Source organism: Vulpes lagopus, chromosome 5 (genome assembly GCF_018345385.1).
Source record: "Vulpes lagopus strain Blue_001 chromosome 5, ASM1834538v1, whole genome shotgun sequence".
In the NCBI taxonomy this organism is placed as follows: Eukaryota; Metazoa; Chordata; class Mammalia; order Carnivora; family Canidae; genus Vulpes; species Vulpes lagopus.
The window spans coordinates 29,255,436-29,280,292 of NC_054828.1; the positions used below are offsets into that span (position 1 = coordinate 29,255,436).

Below are 24,857 nucleotides of genomic sequence, written 5' to 3' on the forward strand. Positions count from 1 at the left end.
AGACGTACAGGTGTTTGTCCACCAGGAAACCTTTATTGGGGGCCTTCTCGGTGGCAGGCAAATGCTGCGCTGAGCCTGTGGGGACAGAGGGATGGAGAGCAGCCCAGCCTCTCGGCTGAGAGGACCAGTAGAGGGTGGATGGTGATGTCCAGGGCTCAGCGTTGGGGACACTGAGTGGCTCAGCAGCAGTACGTGCAGAAGCAGAGAGGGCAGGGGAGTGAGGGGGGGACACTGTGGCTGCTTCAGGGCCGCACCAGGAGGATCAGCCCAGGGGCTTCTTGCGCGTGGGGTCCTGGGTCACAGCCAGGGCCACAGAGCCTCGCCCTCGCTCCCAGGCATACCTGCGGAGACACAGGTGGGCAGGGGTCAGACAGGTGGGCCCTGAGGATCCCAGGGAAAGGAGGGTGGTCCCACAGCCGGGGGAAAGAGAGGGTCCTTCTGTGCACTCACGCATTCCCGGCTGGCACCAGAAGGCTGTCATCTGGGGCCAGGCTCAGATGCTGTTCCCCCATCGTCACCACAGAGGAGCCCTCCTGGGAAAGAGGAACAGGAGAGTAGGAATGAAGGCTGTTAGACCTCAACACCTGTCCAGGTGTCCCTGAATCTTGACAAGGAGGCCCTGGGAACCACATCAGGCTCTGGGAGTCCAAGGCCCAGGAGCAGCCTGGGCCCTGTGGGCAGGAGGACATGCCACCCTCTCCCAGGGGTCCCACTTGCCAACTGCCACAGCCACACATCCACGTCCTGTCCCGGGTGTTTGCTGCTGCCCTGTCCATGGACGATCACCTGGTAGGAAGTGACATACATCTTTCTGGTGCTTCGGCCCCACACTGGAGATGGCCTTGACCCTGGCACCCAGACACCAGGCCCATAGCACCAGGCACAGCCTAATCTTCACGTGTAGATTGAATCAAGACCAGGACTTGGAGAGGAAAGCTGCCAGGCCGCAGGCTTCCCTGCCACTCCCATGATGAGCAGTGCTGCCTGCCTGCCATCCAGGACCACGCATGCCTGCCCTACACGCACATGCACATCGGATTGCTCTGCTCCCATCACTATAACTGCTGCCCCGACCCATGTGAAGGCATGACTGCCAGGGGCACACTCAGGACACAGGCACTTGTGTGTGCATGGCTTAGTGTGGCCTCATGTATCACAGACACACATAGTTTCCCAAAGAGTGCCCACCTGCCTTCTTCCATGAGATTCTGGCCTGAGGAGGAGGAGGGAGATGAGAGGGGATGAGCCGCCTTGATCTGCATCAGCCCAGCAGTACTGTGCGGGCGGCGTTCCTGCTGGCCCAGAGTGGGACTCAGAGGTATCTGTTCGCGTAAACTGAAGCAGGTGGGAGCAGGTGTGTGCAAGAGGCAGACGGCAGGACCCCAAGGCCAGCTCGGGGCTGAATGCCATTGCCGTGAAGGGCTGGGAGGGGCTTCGTGGTGTGTACCTGCTTTCACTGCCCTGTGTAAGCTCGGGTGTCTACAGACCAGGCCTTTCAGGGCAGGTGTGTACCCCGTGAGCACCCCTCCGCGAGGGCGTCTCATTCAAACTGCAAGGGATGTGCAGTGGCAAATAGTAAAGCGCAAGCAAGCCCAGGAGAACCGTCGGAACCTGTCAGGACCTGGGCACTGCCTGCTACTCCTGCCATCCAGCAGTGGTGCCTGCTGCCCCCACTCCCCTGCCCTGGCTCCTGCTCACCTCAGCTACTTGCAGTGCCAGGCTATTTTAAGCCTCCATGCCTTTACTCATGCTTCTCTCTTACCTGGAATGTTCTCTCAGCCTCCTTTTCTTCCTTTTGCAAATCCCTATTATTTACTTTAAAACGCAACTTATACATCACCTCCTCTAGGAAGTCTTCCCTGACTTCCCTCTCAGCCTCCGTTCCTCCTTTATAACCCTATGGCTTTCTGAAGCTTCTCTTACCAAATAACATGCCACATGATTGTGGTAATTGTTGATTAACTTGTCTATTTATCAGACCATACACTCTTTGAGGCAGTGACTCTTATTTTCCTACCAAAGCCTGGAAGATACTAGGCATTCAATAAATGTTGAATGAAAGAAGGCCAACTTTGTATGGGTGGGTCTCTCTCTGTGCACCTCTCTACCCAACCTTCACCCCCAGGCACCTCTCTTCCTTCTGGTTCCCCAGGCTAAGATTGGCCAAAAGTTCAGGAATTCCTAGTAGAAGGATGACTCTAGACTCCCAGGAATTGGTCAGCGGATGGGGGAACCCCTCTGAAGGCAAAGAAAGCCTGCTCGAGACCACATAGCCTCCACACATAGCAAAGCCATCACTTTCTGAGTCAGAGGAAACAGGAAGGCCTCTGCTGGTGACACAACCTCTGAAACTGTGTGTGTGTGTGCTCCTCCGTGTACGTGTGAGTGATTAGTTCCCATTTCTTAGGGCTGCTGGGTTGATGCCCTGGGTGGCCCAGGGCTTAATTACCTGTGTCTCATAGTTGTCCCCAAACAGGCTGAGGGGTGTGCCTGCCTGCAGCTGTCTGCGGTGGCCATCCAGCCAGGCTTCCAAGGACATGGGCTCCATGACAGATCGTGTGCTCAGGGGGAATGGTGGTTCCTTGAGCAGCTGGTCTGCACCCACAGCATAGGATGCGTCAGTGGCCTCTGGCCCAGCCCACCCAGAGCCCCAGCAGACCCAAAAGGCCCAGTTCTGAATCACCAGGATGGGCTCTGGATCCAGCTCAAGCATCAAGCAGCCACGTGGGGGATGCTCTTTGGTATCATTATCTCATACCTTGAGTACTAGGCAAGGTACTCAAAAGGAGACTGGTACCTTGGGCCAAGACCCATGCTACTCTGGGAAAGCAGAGTAGAGGGAGGGGGAAAGGAGGTTTCCAGGGAGCTCACCAGGGATGGGTTTTCCTGTTTTGTGCTGCTCAGAGCTGAAGAACCTGCAGGGAGAGATGGGGAGGAGGACCAGTGGCCAGTGTTCCCAAATGAGTGGCCAGAGAAACACACACGGACATTCACACTCATACACTCTTAGGTACAGGAGCCCACACACTCATGGGGACCTACACAGCTCCATGTAGGTCCACCATCCCCCCCCTCCAGCCCCATGGAGCAGTCCCCTGTCCTCTCACTCTAGGAGGGGCATGCTCCCCTCCCTCACCCCAGGCCCCAGTGTGGGTGGTACTGCCACAGAGCACTGCTGGGATGGGTCTGCCCCCCACCCAGCCAGGGCAGAGGGCATCAGAGAGCAAGCAGAGGGGCTGGACTGGGGGCTCACTCCTGGATGATGGGAGCCAGCTGTGTGCCAAGATCCTCGCAGTAGAACCACTTCTCAAACAGGACATCCATGGTGTCTCCAACGTAGTACCTGCCAAAGCAAAGGACAGGCCACCCAGCTCCCCACCTGGGTAGCCTCAAGTGGAAGTCTGGACCCTGGCTAGCCCCGCAGAGCTGGCTGCCTGCTTCACCCTGTTAGCATAAGCTATTGGCCAATGCTTGCTCACCCCCACCTGGCTCTCCCAGAAGCACTGTAGGCCCCAAAGTAGGGGGGCTATTATCAACCCCATATGCATTCCTGGTTCCCCAAACTTGACCATTTACAAAGTGGATAGAACTCTGAGGTTCAGAGAAGCTGGGTAACTTGGCAGGGATTCCATAGCTTGGAAGTGATGGGAGTAGGACAGACCCAAGACAGTCTTAGAAACACAGACATCAGTAATGATGGTCTTCGTTTCCCCAAAGAGGAAGCTGAAGCTGAGCCTGAATATAGGGCCTGTGGCTGGATGCTCCGCCTGCCTGCTGGAGCTCTAGATCAGAGGGCAAGGAATCTTACAGAATCCGCATGCAGAAGATAGCCCCAGATGACAGATCCTGTTCCTTTAGGGGTCATGGGTGCCTTCAATAATTGGAGCAAAGTGCTAGGGCCTCTCCTCTGGATGAAAGCCCATGTGCATGTACATATAACCTCCAGGAGACTCTCGGAAGCTCACCCAAGCCCCAGCCTGGCTCAGGGAGTTCCTCTGCTGGCAGATGGGGGCCGTGCCTCAGGCCCCTGGGGTGTGCAGCACTTCTGTTGACTGAACGTCAGCTCCCAGGGCCAGGCCCGCTTCATCTTTTTCTTTTTTTCTTTTTTTCTTTTTTTATTTATTTTTATTTTTTTTTTCCGCTTCATCTTTTTCAACTCCTCCCCTCAAAAAAGAAGTGGTCTTGCTAATGGGACGTAGTTTACAAACATATAGCTCATGTTAAGTTCTATCCAGGGATGGAGCTGGCCACCAGAAAGCTTGCCTTCAGAGTGGCATTTTAATGCTGAGTCCCTGGTTTTTATTGAAGGTCAAAAGCAGCCAGGGACTCCTAGCTGGCTGTCACTGGAGTGTGTGACTCTTGATCTCTGGGTTGTGGGTTCAAGCCCCACACTGGGTGTAGAGATCACTTAAAAATAAAGTCTTAAAAAAAAAAAAAAAGGTCAAAAGCAGCCAATGAAATTCATTATTGAATTTGCTGTAAAAATGTTATTGAGGACAGGGGTGGGGCCTGGGTGGCTCAGTCAGTTGAGCAACTGACTCTTGATTTTGGCTCAGGTCACGATCTTGGGGTTGAGATCAAGCCCTGCATTTGGCTCTGTACTCAGCATGGAGTCTGTTTCTCTCTTCCCCTCCCTCTGCCTCTCTCCCCCACTTGTACGTGTGCACACTCTCTCTCTATTAAGAAATGAATGAATGAATAAATAAATAAATATCTTTTTAAAAATGTTATTGAGGATAGTGTCCACTCTGTCACTAAAGACTCCTTTCATAAAGCCCCATGTGAAAGATTTTTTTTTGGAATTGGGCACCAGACATCTGTTTCTACAACAGTAGGTTAGTTTACCATGGTGTTTTTGAAAAGCACTGAATTGTATAAGAAATCCTCATGAGTTTTTTAAGGAAAAAAAAAAAAAAGCAAAATTCAACCCCGTGCTTGCTAACACTGCAGTGCTGCAAGATATGGATAGAAAAGAGGCAATGGATCCCTGGGTGGCACAGCGGTTTAGTGCCTGCCTTTGGCCCAGGGCATGATCCTGGAGACCCGGGATCGAATCCCACGTCGGGCTTCCAGTGCATGGAGCCTGCTTCTCCTTCTGCCTGTGTCTCTGCCTCTCTTTCTCTCTCTCTCTCTCTCTGTGTGACTATCATAAATAAATAAAAATAAAGAAAAAGAAAAGAGGCAAGATGGAGGTTAACAGCTTTGTTAGGTTGAACTGGTAAGATGACAGAGGTTTTTTTTGTTTGTTTTACCCTTTATTACTGTTCATTTTGTTTTATTGAGATATCATTCACCTTCCACAGCATTGTCCCTCTTCCTAACAGTTTTAACCTTGTTTATTTGCTTTCTTTTACTTTTCCTGATTTCAAGATGGAATGTGCATGGCTTTGGTGATTAGAAAGAAGGCAAGTGTTAAAAAATATCCATCATAACGGGAGATCGGGGGCAAAGGATTCTGATCTCAGGAACTTGGCGAGAAATTTTAATTTTATTAATTAAAAAAAATACAAAACATAGTTTAGCTTTTGGGAAAATCCGTGTCCTTTGGAGCCACAGGCTGCATCAGATAATAAGTGGGTGACTGACTGAAACCCACTGGGAACTCAGCTCTGGAAAGAGTGCCCCTGCTAACCCACACTGATGCTCACCCACACTCCTATCTAGATTGTCCTGACCCTGACTCCCCATTTCCCTACAATGCCAGCTCTGCTGCTTTCTAGCAAACTCAACATATCTGTGCCCAGTCTTCCTATCTGTAGAGATGACAGCAGTGCCTGCCCCTCAGGATCCCTGTGTGGGTTAGATGGATAGATGCACTGGAAGCATCTACCTGGTACCCTAGCCAGTGTCATACTCATGTTAGCGTTGTATGTGGAATGATCTGGGTTAGAGGAACAAGCTGAGGGCCTCCTGGCAGAGACTGAATAAGCCCTGGGGTCGGAGGCTGGGAAGAGCTGCAGGGTTCCCGGCTGCCCAGGCCAGGGGGGGTCTGACTTTGGCGACCCCGCCCCCCCACAACACCCGGCAGACCTCGGTGCAGGAAGCCCAGGTTCTGGTCCCAGCCAGAAGGCCTTCAGGCTGAGTGGGCTTCCAGGGAGTCACAGAGGACATGCCTCCTGACCGCCGTCATCAAATCCATGCCACCACCACCCCTAACCCGTCCCTGTTAGCCGGCAACCACGGGATGTGCATGGCCTCCCACCCTGTCCGTGGCCAGCCAGTGCTTCCTCGGGTCTATCTGGGGCCTACTGCTTGCCCCCGTCTCTGCCCCAGGCCCCCCAGACAAGGCGTGTTTACCTGAGCCCATCCAGCTCCGTTTCCAGCCGCCTGCGTTCAATGACCAGTCCCACGGTGTCAGCAAACCTCTGTGGAGAGTGGGGTACGCCAGCCGGCAGGAGGAATATCTGCAGGGGTGGGGACAGGGCTGCGACCCCCTCCAGACACCTTGGTGCCTGCAGCATCCTGGCCTTCCCGGCCCACCCCGGGGTCCAGCAGCCCAGCCCGCCTCTCTGCTGGCCTCGAGCCTGGAGCCGGAGGGGACGCCAGGGTGCCAGGATGGCCAGTTCACAGGAGGACACAGTCCACACAAAGCCAGCGCGAGTGGACAGCAGGTCCCTGCTCCCGGGTCCTTCACCTCCCAGCAGGAGGCCCGGCCTCACCTCCCCCTGCCGAATGGTCACATCCCGGTGTTGCCCGCGCTCCAGGACTCGGAGAACCATGTCACCCTCGAGCTGGTAAAACACCTGGGGGACAGGACAGTGGGACAGGCTCAGGCCCTGCGCCCTCCCTCTCCCTCTTCCATGTCCTGGGCCTGAATTCTGACCCCGAAACTGAGAAACTTCCCTAAGGCCTTTTTTTTTTTTTTTTTTTTTTCCCTAAGGCCTTTATGAGCACTTCTGTCACTCGGGCTCCGAGACCCCAGCCTCCCCTGTCACATGCTACAGGCTGGAGTGCTGGGGACACACAGGATCACATCTTGACACGCGAGTGATGACCGGAGTACCCAGGACATAACGCTTGGTACCTGGTGAGGGGGCAGGAGGCTGGCTGAGATGCCCGCTGGGAAATTCAGCGAGGCCCTCCGTCAGGTAGGGAGAAACGCCCCTGGGTCCCAGGGGCTGGGCGAGCACCCTCCTCTACATTATCAGAAAGCTTAGCAACAGCCTCTAAAGGTATTATTAGTCCCATTCTGTAGAAAATTAACAAACAAACAAACAAACAAAAACCCCACCGAGGCTCAGAGTAAAACAACTTGTCCAAGGTCACACAGTTAGTCCTGGAGCTGCACTTGGGACTGGAGTCTGGTGTAGCTCAGGACCGTGTGCTGGCTCCTCTGGCCACCGTGAAGCCCTGGCCGGGGCAGGGCGGGGTCTGTCCAAATGCCTTTGGAGGTGGGCTGCGTACACGGTCGCCAGCTGACCCTGGGAGCGGGCTGGGTGGGGACCGCGGGGCCGGCAGTGCTGGCCTCCTGCTCTCTCCCTGGGGATCCCATACGTTTTTTCTATTCCATCCTAAATTCCTAAATAATGTGTTTACTGAGATCACCCCACGGCACTGCCAGGAGGCAGACACACCGTCTCTCCACCAGTCACACACCGCATGGGTGTTCCAAGCTCCAGCCAAATAGCTGAAGGGGTGTTATTAATAATAATCATTATTATTAACCTCTAAGGAGTTAGAGGTTTTTGTCACATTTACCTACCAGGAGAAATCAAGCCAAGCTCCGGGAAACTAGAGAAATGTGGCTTTACGGTCTGCCACGAGGGGCAAGCTGACACAACCCCTGTGAAGGGCAATGCGACAACTGGCAGGAAGAACTTCCTGCGCTCCCACCCCATGGGGTGACCTGAGGGGCTTCTAGGGAGGCAGGCCCATGAGTGCTGAAACCAGGCAAGTCCAGGGCAAACCGGGACAACTGGCCACCTTGCACTCTTGACCCTGCGTTTCTGTCTCTGGGAAGGCAGCTGCAGCGAACCAGAGATGCACCTGCCTCCTGAAGTGGAGGCATATGTGGCTGTTTGATCTCAGTGCATCATAGCTAAATGCACAGACCGCAGGGTCGCCTGGCCTCAGCTCAGCCAGGGTCCCATGTACCCCTGGCCAATTCAGTTAGTCTTTCTGTGCCTCCAATTCCTCTCCTATAAAATGACAGTATCTACTTAGAATATTGCTGTGATGTCAGCCTGGGACATTGAGCAGCATGTACCTGGCACAGAGCACTCAATAAACCTCTAGCTATTAATATTAGCGATGGCAGGAGTAGCAACAGTAATGCTAACAATAGAGGAAATGCCACTATTTTATGATTGAGTCCAAATGCAGAACATTAGGTAGCTATTAAAACTACATTTTTGAGTGACTTAATAAAATGGAAAAATGGGAAATGCTAAATTCATGTTAAAGCAAGATTCAAAACCATGACCCCGCAGGATTCTAATTATGCAGGGATACGTGTACAAATGCGGACAGTGTTCACAGTGGGTCTCCTGAGTGTTGGTATTATGAATACAATGTCTTTTCTATTATGAATACATTTGTTTTTTCTTTATTTTGCCTGTTTTCTACAATAGACAATATTTACTTTTATTATTAAAAAAAAAAAACCCAGGCAAGTTATTTAAAACAAATAAAAAAACCTATTACGCTTTCTTAGGGAGCAATTCTGTGATAATCATGCTCCACCCCGCTAGTTGGGAGAAAGCCAACTGTGCTGGGGGGCAGGGAGGAGGTCCTTCCATGGATGAAGGGAAAGGGCCTAGAGAGTTCTAAGGAGAGGACCATAGCCCGTAGGCCCTGCAAATATCAGGGACAGCTGGGATGAAAGTGGGATCTGGAGTGATGGTGTGGGCCAGATGGAAGCCCTTTCTAGGCAGGCTGCAAGTGTCAGCAGCCCTCAAGAAAAAAAAAAAAAAAAAAAAAAAAAAAAAAACACAGACAGGAAGTGGTGTCTTGTCTCTCTATACCCAGAGGCATTTCCTATGATGAGTGACAGGCCCAGCCTGGAGCAGAGGTGCGTTTCCTGAACAGCAGAGCATTCCCAACAGTCATGGGCCAACCAAAAGAAATTATGTTCCATTTGAGAGTAAATGATGTTTGGGGCCTGGGGCTGGTCGGAAGACTCACCAAACCAGCTCAGGCGGATGTTAAATGGAATCTGGCCTCCAAGGCCTTGCACATGGGGTCCAGAGAGTTAGTGTGTATGAAGCACTCTGACTGCCCCAGGCCCCAGGCCCAGTGCATATGCTTACTCTGTACATATTGAATCCTTCTACCAGGCAGGGGCCAGTGTCCCCATGCGCTGCAAGGAAACAGGCTCAGAGAGGTGGCATGACATGACCTGCCTGAGATCACATGGCAGGAAGAGGTCGAGCCTTCAGCCGGTCTGGTGGACTCCCTGCCCAGGTCCCCTTGCATCTGTGCACCCCAAGAGAAGGAGGTAAATGGGGTATGTGTGGTGGGTGAAGCTGGGGAACTTGGAGGGCTGTTGTAGAAGCTTGAGCTCAACGAGGAGGAAAATCTGGGTCAGTGATGCCTTTTGTCTCCCCAGGGGGGAGCCTGGACAGCTATTGCACAGCCTGGGACAGGCAGACACAGAGAGGATGCTGACCCTTAGCTCTGCAGCCTCCCAGGGCCTGTGGCTGGTACTCTCTCCGACCTCAGGATGAAAATAAGCCATCACACACCCACTTCTAGCTAAATTCCTCCCAGCCACCTGGGTGTCCTTCCTGAGAGGGGCCACCCACTCAGGCCAGCCCTCATCTGTCAGCCACTCAGCTGAGCCACTGTTTGGCTTGGACCCCTCAGTGGACATCCATCCACACCACCAGAGCAGCTGGGGGAGACCCTACAGGGGGGCATGGGGCAGAGGTGGTAGGGACCAAGGGAAGGCAAGAGGGGATGAGATGAGAAAGGTGGGCACTGATACCAGGGCTAACAGAGCAGAAGCCTCTGGAAGGCAAGTTGAGAGGCCTCAGGCTAATGGAGGCAAGCAGAGAAACTTTGCAACCAGCCTTGTCTACACATGGCACTGTGGCCATTCCCAATCCAACCCTGTCTTCTGTCCACAGCTTTGGATTTTCCTGCTGATTTTTTGCCACAGAGGGAAATGGTCTCCTGTGAGGTGTGGCAAGAAGCAGGTGTCTGGGAGGCAGCTCCCTGCTGGCCCAGGGTCCTCACTAACCCTGCCCACCGCCCCCACCACTAGGTGCTCTGTAAATATTTGTTGAGTGAGTGATTCTCCTGTGCTCCCTCCAGTCCCTGGCTGTGTCTGAGAGGCCAGGGATTGGGGGTGGAGGCTGGTGACCAAACCGGACTCTGGACCTTGAACCCCTGCGTCAGGGCCCCCTGAAGATGGGTGTCAGTACCCTACTGATCTTTTGTCACCAGAGATCCTGAAAGCTGGAAACCCACCTGTGTCCCTCCTTATGGGGGTCTTTTTCTTTTAATTTTACTTTTGTTTATTTGCCTTGGGGTAGGTAGATAGTACAGAAACACAGTTCACAATTCAAGGTACAAAAGGGTATTTAGCACAAATTCCCCCCACTCATCCTACTCCTCTGTCAAATAGTGTCTTGGGTCCTCTAGATACCGAGGGGGCCTCCCAGTCCCAACCCTTTCCAGAGAACTCATCTCCTGGGACCCGAGTGGAGCACCCAGGTCCCTGTCAGTATTTGGGTCTCATTTTGGAAGCCAATCTTACATGTTCAGATTTGAGGAGGAGGGGACCAGGGCACCTCATCTGGCACATGGATGGCCAGGGGGCGATGCCCAGCAGCGAGACCCTCCCTCTCAGACCTATAGAGCCAGGGCTCTTTCCTGGGGCTCCCCCAGCAGCGCTAGAGGGCGGAGCTGTCACTGTACGCCCACAACTTCCAGGCAGCAGTTCTGTCCTGGGATTTCAGTGGTGTCCCTTCATTCATCAGCCATCGGACCACCCCCTCTCCTGTCCACGGGCTCCAGCTCTTGCTTGGCAAGTGTCCCCTCCCCCAGGGCTCTTAAAGAAGTGGGAGGTACCAGGCTTACCTCCTCACCCTCCTCAATGTGGTAGTCCTTCCTGATGTTGGGGCCTCCAATGAACATGACTTTGAGCTGCTTCTGGTGCCTGCAATGAACGAGGGGGAAGAGGTCCCGAAGCGGCTCAGGGGACAGGACAGGAGGTGTCCAGGGGCCTGTGGGTGGCCTGGAAGGAAGCTGGGTACCCCTGGGAGAGGTGACAGGGCTGTTTCTGTGTTATTGTCCCTATAGGCTCTGACATTTGTCCGCCCCCCCCTCATCTCAGTATAGCTGTGCGTATCTAAGACTCTGTGTGTGTGCGCGTGTTTGTGAGAGAGACTATGTATACCTGTGTCTTTCTGCATCTTGTCTCACTGTATTTGTGTGTGTGTCCCCAATATCCTCTAACCTAGTACAGGGGAGCAGTGTGGTGGTGGATCAACCCCTTCATCAGCCAGGATCCCTGGCCTCGTTCAAGATCTCTAATTACAGGCCAAGGAGTTTGATCTTGGCCTAAAGTGTGCCAGGGAGCCTAGGAAAGTTTTTATTGTTTTGTTTTATTTAAGTAATCTCTACACCCAATGTGGGGCTCGAACTCTTGACCCCGAGATCAAGAGTTGCATGCGCTTTCAACTGAGCCAGCCAGGTGCCTCAGAAAAATATTTTTTTTAAGTCAACTTTACTGGGATATAATTTAAGCACATACAGAAAGTTCTGGAATGAGCCCACTCAAGATCTATTTCAGCCAATCATCTAGAGTACCTCAGCCAGATTCTGTCCCTCCTCTGCTCAAACCGCTCCCCAGCAGTCTCATATGACTCCCCCAACCCCAAATTCATCTGTTGAAGTCCTATGCCCAGGACCTTAGAATGTGACCTTATTTGGAAATAGGATCACTACAGATTTAACTGGTGAAGCCACAGTGAGGTCACACTGGAATTGGTTAAGCCTCTAGTCCTTATCGAAAGGGGAAATTTAGACACAGACACGCTGACAGGGAGAGTGCCCTGTGAAGATGAGGATGGAGATCGGGGTGCTGCCAAGGATGGCCAAGATTGCCACCAAGCCACCAGGAGCCAGGAGAGGCCTGGGGCAGACTCTCCCTGACAGCCCTAGCGAACCCGGTGTGTGTATTTGGGGGCATGGCTCTGTTCCACCTGGTGGCCCATTGTGCCTGCCTGCCTCCACCCCTTGTCTGTCGTAAGTACTGGCTGCCTCCTCTCACCCGAACGTCAGTGCTACAAGGAAGTGACTGTCAGTTTGTTTTCTACTGCGTCTCCAGTGTCCAGAACAGTGCCTGGCAAGTACTGTGCTCAGGGAACACGTGCTGAACGAATAAAGGCTGGGCCTGCATTTTGTGCCTGTTAATACTGGGGCTGGGCTGGAGGCCTGGGGCGGGGGGCCTGGACGCAGGGGCAACACCCAGGGTGAAGGTGACAAGGGTGGAACCAGAGTGGTATCTGGAGGGCTAGAGAGGAGCAAGGGGCGCGAGACTTGGTTGGGGCTCCGTGGGGGACCGAGAACCAGGCTGCACAGGGATGAAGTGGAGGAAAGGAGTGAGGGCCCCAACAGTGGTAGAGGTCGCAAGGCCCTGGGGTGGGAGGGGGACGCTGGCTGTGAGGCGATGATAGTGCTGCGCTGAGAGGGAGAGTGTGGACTTCGGAGTCAAGTTCTTCTAGGGGCTGGAATCTGGACCCGGCCCCTACTAGCTGAGGGACACTGGGGGAGTCACCTATTAGAATCCCACCTCACGGAGCTGGTGTGAGGACTAGGTGAGTGGTGAGAGCACCCGGCATGGCCTCTGTTTTGCCAAGGTGTGCAAATGCTGCTGTGTGGTTTGGGGTGCCACACCATTGGGAATGTTCGGCAGACAGGGCAGTGTGAGCCTGGAGCTGGGGAGCACACCAGGCCGGGCCATAGGTGTGAGGGCAGGGGAGGGAGGTGAAGCGGCCACGGGAAGGTCTGCTGGAGAAAGACTGCAGCTGAGCACCACCTGCCCTGCTGGTGCTGTGGGCCCAGGTGACCCCCGCGCCTGCTGGGAGCGCATGCCCGCCTCCAGAGACAGGCCAGGGGAGAGCCCGGGATGCAGATTCTCCCACAGGAGCTGATCCTCTGACTTCACCCTCTGTCCGCAGGGTCTAGGGCAGTTCTGAGGCAATGGAAAAACGACCGTCCCCAAACTTCCGAGGGTCCCTGGGGGGTTGCAGAGCTATTTCTAAGCCCTGGGGACAGGGGCGGTGGCCTGCCATCTGCATCCTCCTGTACTCCCAGTCACCAGCCATCCTCGGAAGTCAAGGTCACAAACCCCAGGGCAGAGTCCTCCGAAAGAGGAACAGATGAAGGTGGTGGAACCAGAACGGCCTGCCCTCCCCCTCCCCCGAAGGCTCGAGAGGATGGCCCAGAGGAAGGCCCAGAGGAAGGCCCAGAGGATGGCCCAGAGGACGGCCGAGAGGAAGGCCCAGAGGATGGCCCAGAGGACGGCCGAGAGGAAGGCCCAGAGGAAGGCCCAGAGGATGGCCCAGAGGATGGCCCAGAGGACGGCCGAGAGGATGGCCCAGAGGATGGCCCAGAGGATGGCCCAGAGGACGGCCCAGAGGATGGCCCAGAGGACGGCCCAGAGGACGGCCGAGAGGATGGCCCAGAGGATGGCCCAGAGGATGGCCCAGAGGACGGCCCAGAGGACGGCGGCCCTTTGTGCGGGCTCGGGGGGGCTGGAGGGTGAGGGCTGAGGGGTGCGGACGGGGGAGGGGAGGGGTGGGCAGAGGGCCGGGGCGGCCGGCGTGCCTGGACTCACAGGAGCTTGTTGCAGACCGGGGGCAGGAAGGAGGCCCGGTTCTCCTCCACCCAAGTCTTCACCCTCACGGGACGCGCCATGGCAGCCCGGGAGCCGCGGCCGCAGCCGGGTGCCCAGGCGGGTGCCGCAGGGGTGCGCTCCGCCCAGCCGCCCACTAGCGCGGGGCTGGTCCGCCGCCCGGGGCCAAAGGGCGGGGCGACTCCCCCTCCCCGCCGCTCCCTTGACCTCGCGGGGGCCCTTCCCGGACTTCGGCCCCGGCCCGCCCCCCCGCGCCCCCGAGCCCCCCCGGGGCCCCTGCCCAGCCTGGCGGCCTCGGCGCGAGGGAAGCGGGGCGCGGGGGGGCGCGGGGGGGCGCGGGGGGGCTCCGGGGGGCGCCCCTGCCTCCCGCCGGGCTGGGGCTCCCTGGATCGCGGTCGTGCGCCGGCCCCTGCCCGCAGGCTTTGCGCCCGGACCCGCGGGGGCCCCGAAGACGGACTGTGATGGGAGGAAGGCGGGAGTGGAGCCCCGAGCCCCCGGTGCGGTGCGGCCGGGATGGAGCCTCGGCGTCCCCACCCGAGAGCCCGGGGTGTCTGCGCGGCCACCCGGGGCGGCACAGCGGCCCCCCGGCCCCCCGGCCCCCCGGCCCCCCGGCCCCGAGGCGGCAGCCCCGTGCGCCCGCCAGGACGCGGGTCGGGCCCGAGGCCCCGGGCCTGGGGAGAGCCGCGAGCCGGGAAGGCCCGGGACGGGACGGGGCGCGCCGCGGGACCCGCCGACCCTCGCCGCTCCGGTGGCGCCCAGCGCCCAGCACCCAGCGCCCAGCACCCAGCGCCCAGCACCCAGCGCCCAGCGCCCAGCACCCAGCGCCCAGCACCCAGCGCCCAGCGCCCAGCGCCCAGCACCCAGCACCCACGCGGGGCCGGCGGGTCCCAGGACGCGCGCACGTCACAGGACAACTCGGCGCGGGTCTCGGGTGCAGAACCGGGCGCCCGGGAACCTCGGGGGGCGGGGTGGGGTGGGCGGGCAGCCCCGTGACCACCCCTGCTCCTGCCCCTGCCCCTGCCCCTGCCCCTGCCCTGGGGGCGCGCTGTGAGGTCGGGGACCCGAGAAGCGGGGAGGGCGCGGAGGAGGCGAAGACGGCCCGGCACTGCTTCCCTCGCCGGCTCCCGGGCTCAGGATTCCTAGGGAACAGGTGCGCGTGTGGTAGAGGCGGGTGGGTGGGGACAAGGGAGGCAGCCGGGCTCGGACGCCGGAGTCCAGGCTCCGGAGTCTGGGAAGTGCGACTCCTCGCGCGGCAGCCCCGCGGCCCCCCTGCCCCGCCCCGCGGGCCCCCTGCCCCGCCCCGCCCCTCCGACGCCTCCTGCGCACACCCGAGCCGGGCGGGAGGGGAGAGGACCGCCGCCCACCTGGGCTGGGAGGACCCTGCAGGCGCCTCTCCACCCCCACCGCCTTTCCATCTTCTTTTTAGTTATTTATTTAGAGCTTTTTTTTTTTTTTTTCTGAGCATTTCTTTCTCAAAAATATTGCATATTGTTTGGCACCAAAACAACTCAAACGGTATTCTTTGTCTGTCCCCTGTAAGTAAGCCAGAGGAGGCGTACACATGACTCCTGAAGCAACAAGGACCCAGGCATGATAGGTGAGGTTTGTTTTGGGTGTTTGTTAACTGGATGCTTGGGTAGTGGGTGGATAAAGGCATGAACAAATTCCCACCTAAAGAGAAAAATCCTTAGCTGAACAGATGTTCTGTTACATAGTACAAAGGAAAGGATAGTTACCCTGCATTTTAATTTATGAAGTCAAATAAGGTGAGTAATTGAGGCCACAAGTTGGGGTCTGAATTATCCAGATGAACCCTAAACCCAGGCTAAGTAATCTGCTGTATGGTCACTGTCAAACATGCTCTCTGGCTTGTACTGTATAGATAAAATATCACATCTGTTCAATTGGCAGTCTTCCTATTCAATTTGAGTGTCTGGCACCATTTATTCGACTCCAGTGTTCAGGAAAATGTTATCGCATGGTCTCGTCACAGCCGGCTGGACTCCTCCTACCTGTCGATCTGTGGACTCTTTCTAGTTTCTAGACCTTACCTCCTTGCAGTAGCCACCTCTCCCCTCTCACAGGAGCTCATTTGCACTATGGAATCAGAAGCAAACAGGATCTGCTATAGGATCAGAGCTTGTTAGAACATGTCCTGCCTGCTGGTGCCTTGCTCTGGTCTCCCCTGGATGGCAATGACTCCCCTTCCAAATCACTGAGTTCAGTAGATGCTTCTAGGCTTTGGTGAACCTGGCTGGTGATAACTGTCAAACCCCTACAACCTTTCAGATGGACAGAACCAGTTGCTCCGGCCAATTCCTTTCCCTGAGCTTCTGGGTCTTCTTTGCCTCTCTGACTTTTATGTAATTCAGCAAATATTTAAAAACAGAGAGCTTTATGTGAATGCAAGGGCTAGATTATGAGCTGTATGGGTTACTTGGAAATCTGCTCTGGGCCTCCTATCCCTTGAGTTATTTACAAGTCTGTTTTGAAACTTCTAGACGTATGGTTGGTTTATTTTTGCTGTTGGTTTTTTGTTGTTATTTGGCTATCATTTTGGCTTTTTTAAAAAAAGATTTTATTTATCATTAGAGAGAGAACATGAAAGAGAAAGAGAGAGAACAAACAAGGAGAGCGAGGAGGGAGATGCAGGCTTCCCACTGAGCAGGGAGCCTGATCTGGGCTCCGTCCCAGGACCTGGGATCCTGACCTGAGCTGAAGGCAGATGCTTGACTGAGCCACCCAGCTGCCCTACCATTTTGTTTTTCATTTCTAATTTTATCGCACTGTGGTGAATGAAGATGGCCTAGGTATTATTTTTGGGTGGATGGATGTGTTAATATTTCCTTTGCAGCTTAGCTTACGGTCAACTTTGTGAATGTGTATTTTTCTCCTAGAATGCAGTTCTAAATGTTTCTATTAGGTTAACCTGCTGTGTCACCCAAATAATCATTATCCTTATTTTTATTTTCTTATTATTTTTTATGAGAGAGAGTGAGTGAGTGGGGTGGAAGTGGTAGAGGGAAAGAGAGAGAGAGAGAGAATCTTAAGCAGGCTCCATGCCCGGCTTTTGAATCTATGTTGTTAGATGTAAAAATCCTCATGACTATTTTCCTTCTTGTTGTAGTGTTTCTTGATCAATATGAACGATTTCCTCTTAGTTTCTTTTCACCTTGACTTCAACTTTGTCTGATATTAATATTGCTATACCTTTGTGTGCTTGTGTAGTTTCCAGGTATTGGAAGTTGATCAAAAAGATGCCACAAGGCTCCTGGCTGGCTCAGTCAGTGGAGCGTGTGACTCTTGATCTCAGCGTTGTGAGTTTGAGCTCTGAGTTGGGTATAGAGATTACTTAAAAATAAAGTCTAAAAAAAAAAAAGATGCCACAATAACTTCTTCCCTTCTCGAATCCATACGCCTTGCAGTGTGACTTTGTCACTCCTCAAAGGTGAGTGTGTTTCTGCACCCATGGCATGTAGCTGGAGTTTAAAAATCTCTAGTCTGAGAGCCTCTGTTATTTAAAAGGTGATCAACTCTTTTATGTTTGTGTAATTATTGGTATTTTTTTACATACTCTTGACATTTTATTTTCTGTTTTCTAATTGCCATGCTGTGTTAGTTTCTTATTGTTGCTAAAACAAATTACTACAAACCTAGAGGAACTTACAATGACACACATTTATTATCTTACAGTTCTGTACGTCAGAAGTCTGAATGGGTATTGTGAGCTAAAATCAAAGTATTGTCAGAGCTGTGGTTTTTTTTTTTCTGGGGGTTTGAGGAGAGAACCCATTTTCCTTGCCTTTCACAGCTTCTAGAACCCTTCCTCCATTGTGCAATGCCCTTCCTCTATTGCTAAAGGGCATCACTCCATCCTCTGCTCTCTTTGTCACACCACTCTCCTTGTGACCCTCCTGCCTTCCTCTTTCCCTTTAAGAACCTTTGTGATTCCATTGGACCCACTCAGATAACTCAGGATAGTCCCTCCATCTCTAACTCCTTAGTATAACCACACCTGCACAAGGCCCTTTCATCAAGTAAGGCAACACAGTTACAGGTTCTGGGGATTAGGATGTGGCGGTCTTTGGTAGGGGGAATGGATGAGAGGATGGGGTGTTATTCTGTCTACACACACCCCTCCTCCTTGTTTTTTCTCCTCTTTCTTTCCTAGTTTATCAGGATGCTCCTGGCTGTGAGTAACAGAAACCCCAGTTAAACAGCAGCGTAACCAATGGAAAGTTAAACACTTGTGTAACTGGATACCCAGTGGGAGAATGAGCCTGTGACCAGCAGTGTCATCATGGACCTTGCTTCTTTCCATCTCTCAGATCTGCTATTTGCAGCATCAGCTTTATCCCAAGGCTGCTTCTTTGAGAGGTCAAGGGTTGTAAAGTGTCCATAGGTTTTCCTTTCGGCTGGGACTTCCTGACCTTGGCACCGTTGACATTTTGGGCTGAATAATTTTTGTAGGGGGCTGTTCTTTTGCATTGTAGGATGTTTAGCACATCCATGGTTTCTCTCCCCTAGATGCCAGAGTTCTTCTCCAGTCGGGACAACCAAAAATGTCTCTAGACATTGCCCAATGTCTCTGGGGGTCAAAATTGCCCCCAGGCGAGAACCAGGTATGCTTACTGGCAATCTGAGGCTCACATGACCATACTTGAACTAGTTATTGGGGCAAAGGGAGTGGGCTACTCTGATTTAGTCAAATTAAGATTTGTACTTGAAGCTGCAGGTGGAGTTGGCTTCCCTCAAAGTCTGTGGCCAGGGGGAAGGGGTGGGATCCTTACACAAAATTCAGATAGGAGGTAGGAAATAATTCTTGGGAGGTAGTCATGTCCATGACACCCGGCTTTTGATTACATTTTCTTTTATCGATTTTTCCTTTGACACCCTATTCCTATATATCTGGGGGTTATTCTTTAAATACACGCATTTATCTAAATTTGTAGATTTCTAATAATATGTATTGTTAAATAGCATCTATATCCCCCGCCCCCCAGAACCTAAGGCAAGAACAAAGAAATCTGGGCAAGTTTTAACTTCCTTCTGGAATTCCCTACTGGCAACTTCCATGTTGATTTTGTTTAGATTATAATTTAAAAATTTTATACAGGCAATACTTAGATGTTAATATGTTAATTTAACTTGCGATTGCTTTTTATAGTCCAAACATTTTGGGGGAATTATTCTTTGTGTGTTTGTGTGTGTCTGTGTGTCTTTCTTCAGATCTGGGAAATTCTTGGCTTTTATTTTTATTTTTATTTTTTTTTAATTCTTGGCTTTTATAAAATTGTTTCTCATCTGTTCTATTATCAACTTCTGAAAAAAATTTTTGATGAATGCTAGAATTTTTAGATCTTATCTGCATGTCATTGAACTTTTCTTTCTTTTCCTCATTTCCCTTTGTCCTGCATTCTGGGAATATTCTTTTGCCTAGTCTTTCAGTTTACTGTTTTTCTATTCAGTTAAAGTATTCTATGGTTCAGCCCCTCTACTGAGTTTTAAATTTCAATGGTTTCATATTTTTATTTACAAATACTTTTTTTAAAAGATTTTATTTATTTATTCATGAGAGACACAGAGAAAGAGGCAGAGACATAGGCAGAGGGAGAAGCAGGCTCCCTATGGGGAGCCCGATGCAGGACTCCATCCCAGGACCCCGGTATCACACCTTGAGCCAAAAGCAGATGCTCACCACTGAGCCACCCAGGCACCCCTATACTGTTTCTTCTTAAAGAGTTCTGCCTCTGATCCACTCCAGTGGGGCTGGGGTATTGTGATGTTGGGGAGCATTTGGTTCTAAAGCTAGTAAGAGGGGCAGCCCAGGTGGCTCAGTGGTTTAGTGCCATCTTCAGCCCAGGGCTTGATCCTGGAGACCCAGGATCGAGTCCCATTTTGGGCTCCCTGCGTGGAGCCTGCTTCTCCCTCTGCCTGTGTCTCTGCCTCTCTCTCTGTCTGTCTCTCATGAATAAATAAATAAAATCTTGAAAAAAAAATTAAAAAATAAAGCTAGTAAGGTTGCAAAAGTTGCATATGGTTAAAATCAAATTAGAACATTCTTTATGTCACTCATAAAGTACAATATGCAGTAATTCTTAGACATGAAAGCTTGGGAACCACTGAGCTAGAACCACCACAGGGAGTAACAGAAGGAAATCAATATGGCAGATGCTTGGACCTTTGGTCTGTTTTGCTCTTAAGATAACCCTTGTCTTTATGGGTGAATAGAGGATGGGTGGGTTGTTCTCAAAATATTTCTGTTTGCCTGCAGGGTTACTGCGTTCTGTGCGATATTAAACCCTTTGCGCCAGTTATTAAATTATTGTCTCTCAGCTCCAAACCCATTGTTTACATTCTGCGTTATGATGCACGGGCTGGGATGCTGCAAACTCCATTGTTGCTTCCCAGCTGGTTCTGTTAGGCCCTGCCAGATGGAGGTAAGGAGGGGAGTCTGCAAGGATGGGGATGGGTGAAGCGGGGGCTGGCTCCTCACTGATTGCTTTCTGTCTGTGCTCTGCTTGCCGGTGGCTCCTGAGCTCCACATCCTGGGTCCTTCCCTCAGCTTCCTTGTCCTGTCCTCTACAACTGGCAGTTCTTGAAGTATCAGCTTTGAAGAGACCCCCATCAGAGAGAGATACCAACAGTAGAAGCAGGTGTGCCTCCTTTGGAGGTCAGAGTTTCAAGTCTGCACAAGTCCTCCTCCACCTTCCAAGTTTTAGTAATTGTTCCTTTTTTTTTTTTAAATGATTTTATTTATTTATTCATGAGAGACACAGAGAGAGAGGCAGAGAGATAGGCAGAGGGAGAAGCAGGCTCCCTGCAAGGACTCTGATGCAGACTCGATCCCAGGACCCCAGGATCATGACCTGAGCTAAAGACAGACCACTCAACCACTGAGCCACCCAGGCACCCCAGTAATTGTTTCATCTTTGGTGCCCTCAGCCCCATGGGTGGTAGCTGCTGCTTCCAGCGGCTATGGTGTCTGTGATACTGCAGAACTCTTTTCTTTTTTTTTCTTTTCAGTTACCTAGTTAACTTTAAACCTAGCTAACAGTTCTCTGTAGTAGAGTCTTTGTCAAGACTGGCATGGTTTCTGTCTCTTGACTGGTATATTTTTATATGCTTAATTTTACATATTAAAAGATTTGTTGGGGCTCCTGGGTGGCTCAGTTGGTTAAGCGTCCAACTCTTGGTTTTGACTCAGGTCATGATCTTAGGGTTGTGAGATCAAGCCCTATATCAGGCTTTGCACTGTGTAGATCCTGCTTAAGATTCTCTCTCTCCCTCTCCTTCTGCCCCTCCCTTACTTCTCTCTCTTAAAAAAATTATTTATAGTTATGATTTGCCACCCAGGGAGGGTTAGATCCTAAGATCAAGGCATCAAATAAAGTGTTTGGCCCTCCAATATATTGCCTCTCTGATGTTATCACAATTGGCTGTTGGCCCTGGGATGGAGCAGCTGAGACCTACTGGACAGAATACGGCAGAGTAGGGCAGCCAAGGAGAAATCCCTTCATCTACACTGTGGTTACTGTTTGCTTTCTGGGGCTCTCTGTAAATAGAACAGGAAGTTTATGTCTCCTGTCACCTCGCAGGTGGAAGGTCCTTGGGGAGACATTCATAGGTTAGCTCTGCTTTCAGTTTAGCTCATATATCTGCTACATTTCCATTTTCTCTGGCTCCAGGGCCAGTGGGCTCTCTCCTATACTTTCCTCTCTCCTCTCTCCCATTGAGATATTCTACAGCTTCTCTTTGCCAGGGGCCACTGAACACTACCCCCTTTAAATCATTGGTAGACACTCCCCACCACCTCACCCCTCCACCCCTCAGCATTCTGTGGCATTCCCTTAATTTTTCCTGGCACGGATCCTACATGCCTGAATGAGAGTGGGGCTCTTATGAATCCAGGGCACTGTGGATGGTGGCTAACCTAGGCATTTCTTGTGTCCTGGTGGAATTCATGCCTGCTATCTGCAGATGGAGAAACTGAGAAATATCAGTTACTCCTACAACTTAGTCAGAAAGACCCCAACCCCCCCCCCCAAAAAAAGCCAACAAAATAATGGGTGAAAGATTTGAACAAAGATATACAAATAGCCAATAGGTACATCAAAAATGCTCAACAGCACTAGTCATCAGGGATATACAAATTAAATCTACAATGAGATATTATTATATACCCAGTAGAATGGATTAAAGAATGAATGGATTAGACAATAACAAGTGTTGACAAAGATATAGAGCAATTGGAATGCTCAGCATCGCTGGTGGGAGTATAAAATGGCACGACTACTTTGGAAATAAGGGTTTGGCAGTTTCTTATAAAATACAGAACTTCATCAGGGCACCTGGGTGGCTCAGTAGTTGAGCATCTGCCTTTGGCTCAGGTCGTGAACCCGGGGTCCTGGGATCGAGTCCCATATCAGGCTCCCCGTAGGGAGCCGGCTTCTCCCTCTGCTTATGTCTCTGCCTCTCTTTGTGTCTCTCGTGAATAAATAAATAAATAAAATCTTTAAAAAAAATACAGAACTTCATCAAAGGTAAAAACTTTTGCACACCAAAGGTCACTATCAAGAAAGTGAAAACAAAAATGGAAGAGATTATTGCAAATCCTATATCTAGTAAGGGATTAATATCTGGAATATATAAAGAAATCCTAAAACTCAATAACAAAACCTTAAAAATCTAATCAAGAAAGGGGCAGAAGGGCAGCCCGGGTGGCTCAGCGGTTTAGCGCTACCTTCAGCCCAGGGCGTGATCTTGGAAACCTGGGATCGAGTCCCATGTCGGGCTCCCTGTAAGGAGCCTGCTTCTCCCTCTGCCTGTGTCTCTGCCTCTCTCTCTCTGTGTCTCTCATGAATAAATAAATAAAATATTAAAAAAAAAAAAAAAAGCAAAGGGCAGAAGATTTGAAGACATTTCTCCAAGGATACACAAATGGCCAATCAGGACATGACAAGATGCTCACCACCACTAAGTTGAGAAAAGCAAATCAAAACCACATGAGGTACTACTTCACCTCCATTGGAATAACTTTTACTAAAAAAACCCCAGACAGAATATATGTATTGGTGAAGATGTGGAGAAATTGCAACTCTTGTGCATTACAAGTGGCAATGTAAATGGTGCAACTGCTGAGAAAAACAGTATGGTTCAACAGAATTATCATATAAAGAAGTTCAACAAAATTCTCATGTAATCCAGCAATTCCACTTCTGAGTATAGATCCAAAAGTGAAAGCAGGAACTCAAACAGATATCTGTATACCTCTGTCCATAGTAGCATTATTTGCAACAGCCAAAAGGTGGAAACAACCTAAGTGTCCATTGACTGATGAATGAATAAACTTAATGTGGCATATATATATGAATATTATACTAATATTCTATATTATATTATACTAATATAAGGGATGAATATAAGGTATGAAATTTTGACATGCTGTAATATAAACCTTGAAAACAGTATGCTAACTGAACCCAGACACAAAAGGACAAATATTGTATTATTCCATTTATGAGGTAACTAGAATAGTCAAATTTATAGAGATAGGAAGTAGAATAATAGTTACTAGGCGCCGAGGGGAGGGGAATGAAGAAGTATTTTTTAAAAGGGGAACAGATTTTCAGTTTGGGGTAATGAAAAACTTTTGGAGATGGACAGTGATGATGATTGCATAACAAGGTAAATAAATGTACTTAATACCACTGAATTGTACACTTAAAAATGGTTAAAATGGTGAATTTTACGTTTCCAAGTTTTACAATAAAAAATGTGTTTATGAAAACTATACACAAAAATACCTTCTGATCCAGCAATTTCACTCCTGTATTTACCCAAAAGAAATTAAAACAAAATACTGTGCACAAGAATGCTCTTAGCAGCTTTATTTATGATAGGTCCAAGCAAGAAATAACCCAAGATGTCTATTAACAGGAGAATGGCTAAACCATGTGTTGTTAACCTTACAAATAAAAACTGCCAGTTTATTTTACCAGCAAAAGATGGATTTACTTGGGAATAAAAGAGAATAGCAATCTAGGGCAAACAAGCCAGAACAAAACCATAAGCAGGTCTGAGGAACAATGGAGGGGTGCACTCTTTTAAGGAGGAAAGGTGTAGAGGCACCTGGGTGGCTCAGTGGTTGAGCATCTACCTTTGGCTCAGGTCATAATCCTGGGGTCCTGGGATGGAGTCCTGCACCAGCCTTCCTGCAAGGAGCCTGCTTCTCCCTCTGCCTATATCTCTGCCTCTTTCTCTGTGTCTTTCATGAATAAATAAAATCTTTTTTTAAAAAAAAGAGAGGAAAGGAGTAAGTTGGAGAAGCTGTTATAAACTTAAAGTCCTCTGGCTGTACTAGAGTAGTATGCAAGGTCAAGTCCATCTCTTCCTGTTGGGTCTGCAATTGACTATGAGTAGTGGGTGTGAGAGGTCCCCCTGCTGGAATCTTCCAACTTCATTTTAGTGAGGTTTTCCAGTTACTATGTTGCCCTTTTGATTTTTCTTGAAAGCATCACTAATCAATAGGTCCTTTATATTTAGTGTTTTTTTCTCCTCTCACATAACCAAGAAGAGCCTTTCCTGGTTGTCATGTCTAACATCAAAGGGAAAGTGCCTAGCAGTTGAAAACCACTTCAGCCACCTTGGAGCAACAGTGAGCGTTAGAAGGAAGCTCTCAGGCACTTCTCATTGCCAGTCTGGATTTTCAGCATCATTGTATTGGTCACCTCCTTCTGGCAAAAAGATTGATAGACAAGTATAGAACCGAAAGCAACACGACAATTCCAAACTGTATGTTGGTTTTAAAATATTTATTGACCCAAAGTCATGTACACCTCCTGGAAGTCTCTTAAGGTGGGTAGGAGGCAAAATAGTGAAATACTATAGGAGCGCCTAGAATGAAATAACAGAGCACATCTGGGAAGATACAGCACACACATAAACAGGAAGAACAGTTCATGAATTTTTTTTTGCAAGAATAGCAAAACTTCTAAGATAGCTGAAAGAAAAACTATTGTTACCTCAAAAGAACTGTTTAGAACCATGTGTG

The 24,857-nt window shown here is 50.8% G+C and overlaps 1 protein-coding gene and 1 long non-coding RNA gene across 2 annotated transcripts; one reads left to right on the forward strand and one right to left on the reverse strand.

Annotated features, from left to right (window-relative positions):
• Positions 1–11: 11 nt before the first annotated feature.
• HAAO (3-hydroxyanthranilate 3,4-dioxygenase) lies at positions 12–14,055 on the reverse strand. Its single transcript, XM_041756889.1, has 10 exons — positions 13,787–14,055; positions 11,023–11,101; positions 6,660–6,743; positions 6,298–6,404; positions 3,254–3,343; positions 2,872–2,915; positions 2,450–2,595; positions 718–786; positions 451–533; positions 12–341 (listed from the first exon to the last, which is right to left on the reverse strand). The coding sequence occupies exons 1-10, from the start codon at positions 13,864–13,866 to the stop codon at positions 263–265; spliced, it is 861 nt and encodes a 286-aa protein (XP_041612823.1). The 5' UTR covers positions 13,867–14,055; the 3' UTR covers positions 12–262.
• A 2,409-nt stretch (positions 14,056–16,464) lies between these two features.
• LOC121490503 lies at positions 16,465–22,536 on the forward strand. The gene is made up of 3 exons (XR_005987696.1): positions 16,465–18,426; positions 20,079–20,244; positions 20,370–22,536. It is a non-coding gene; the product is annotated as an uncharacterized LOC121490503 (long non-coding RNA).
• Positions 22,537–24,857: the final 2,321 nt, after the last annotated feature.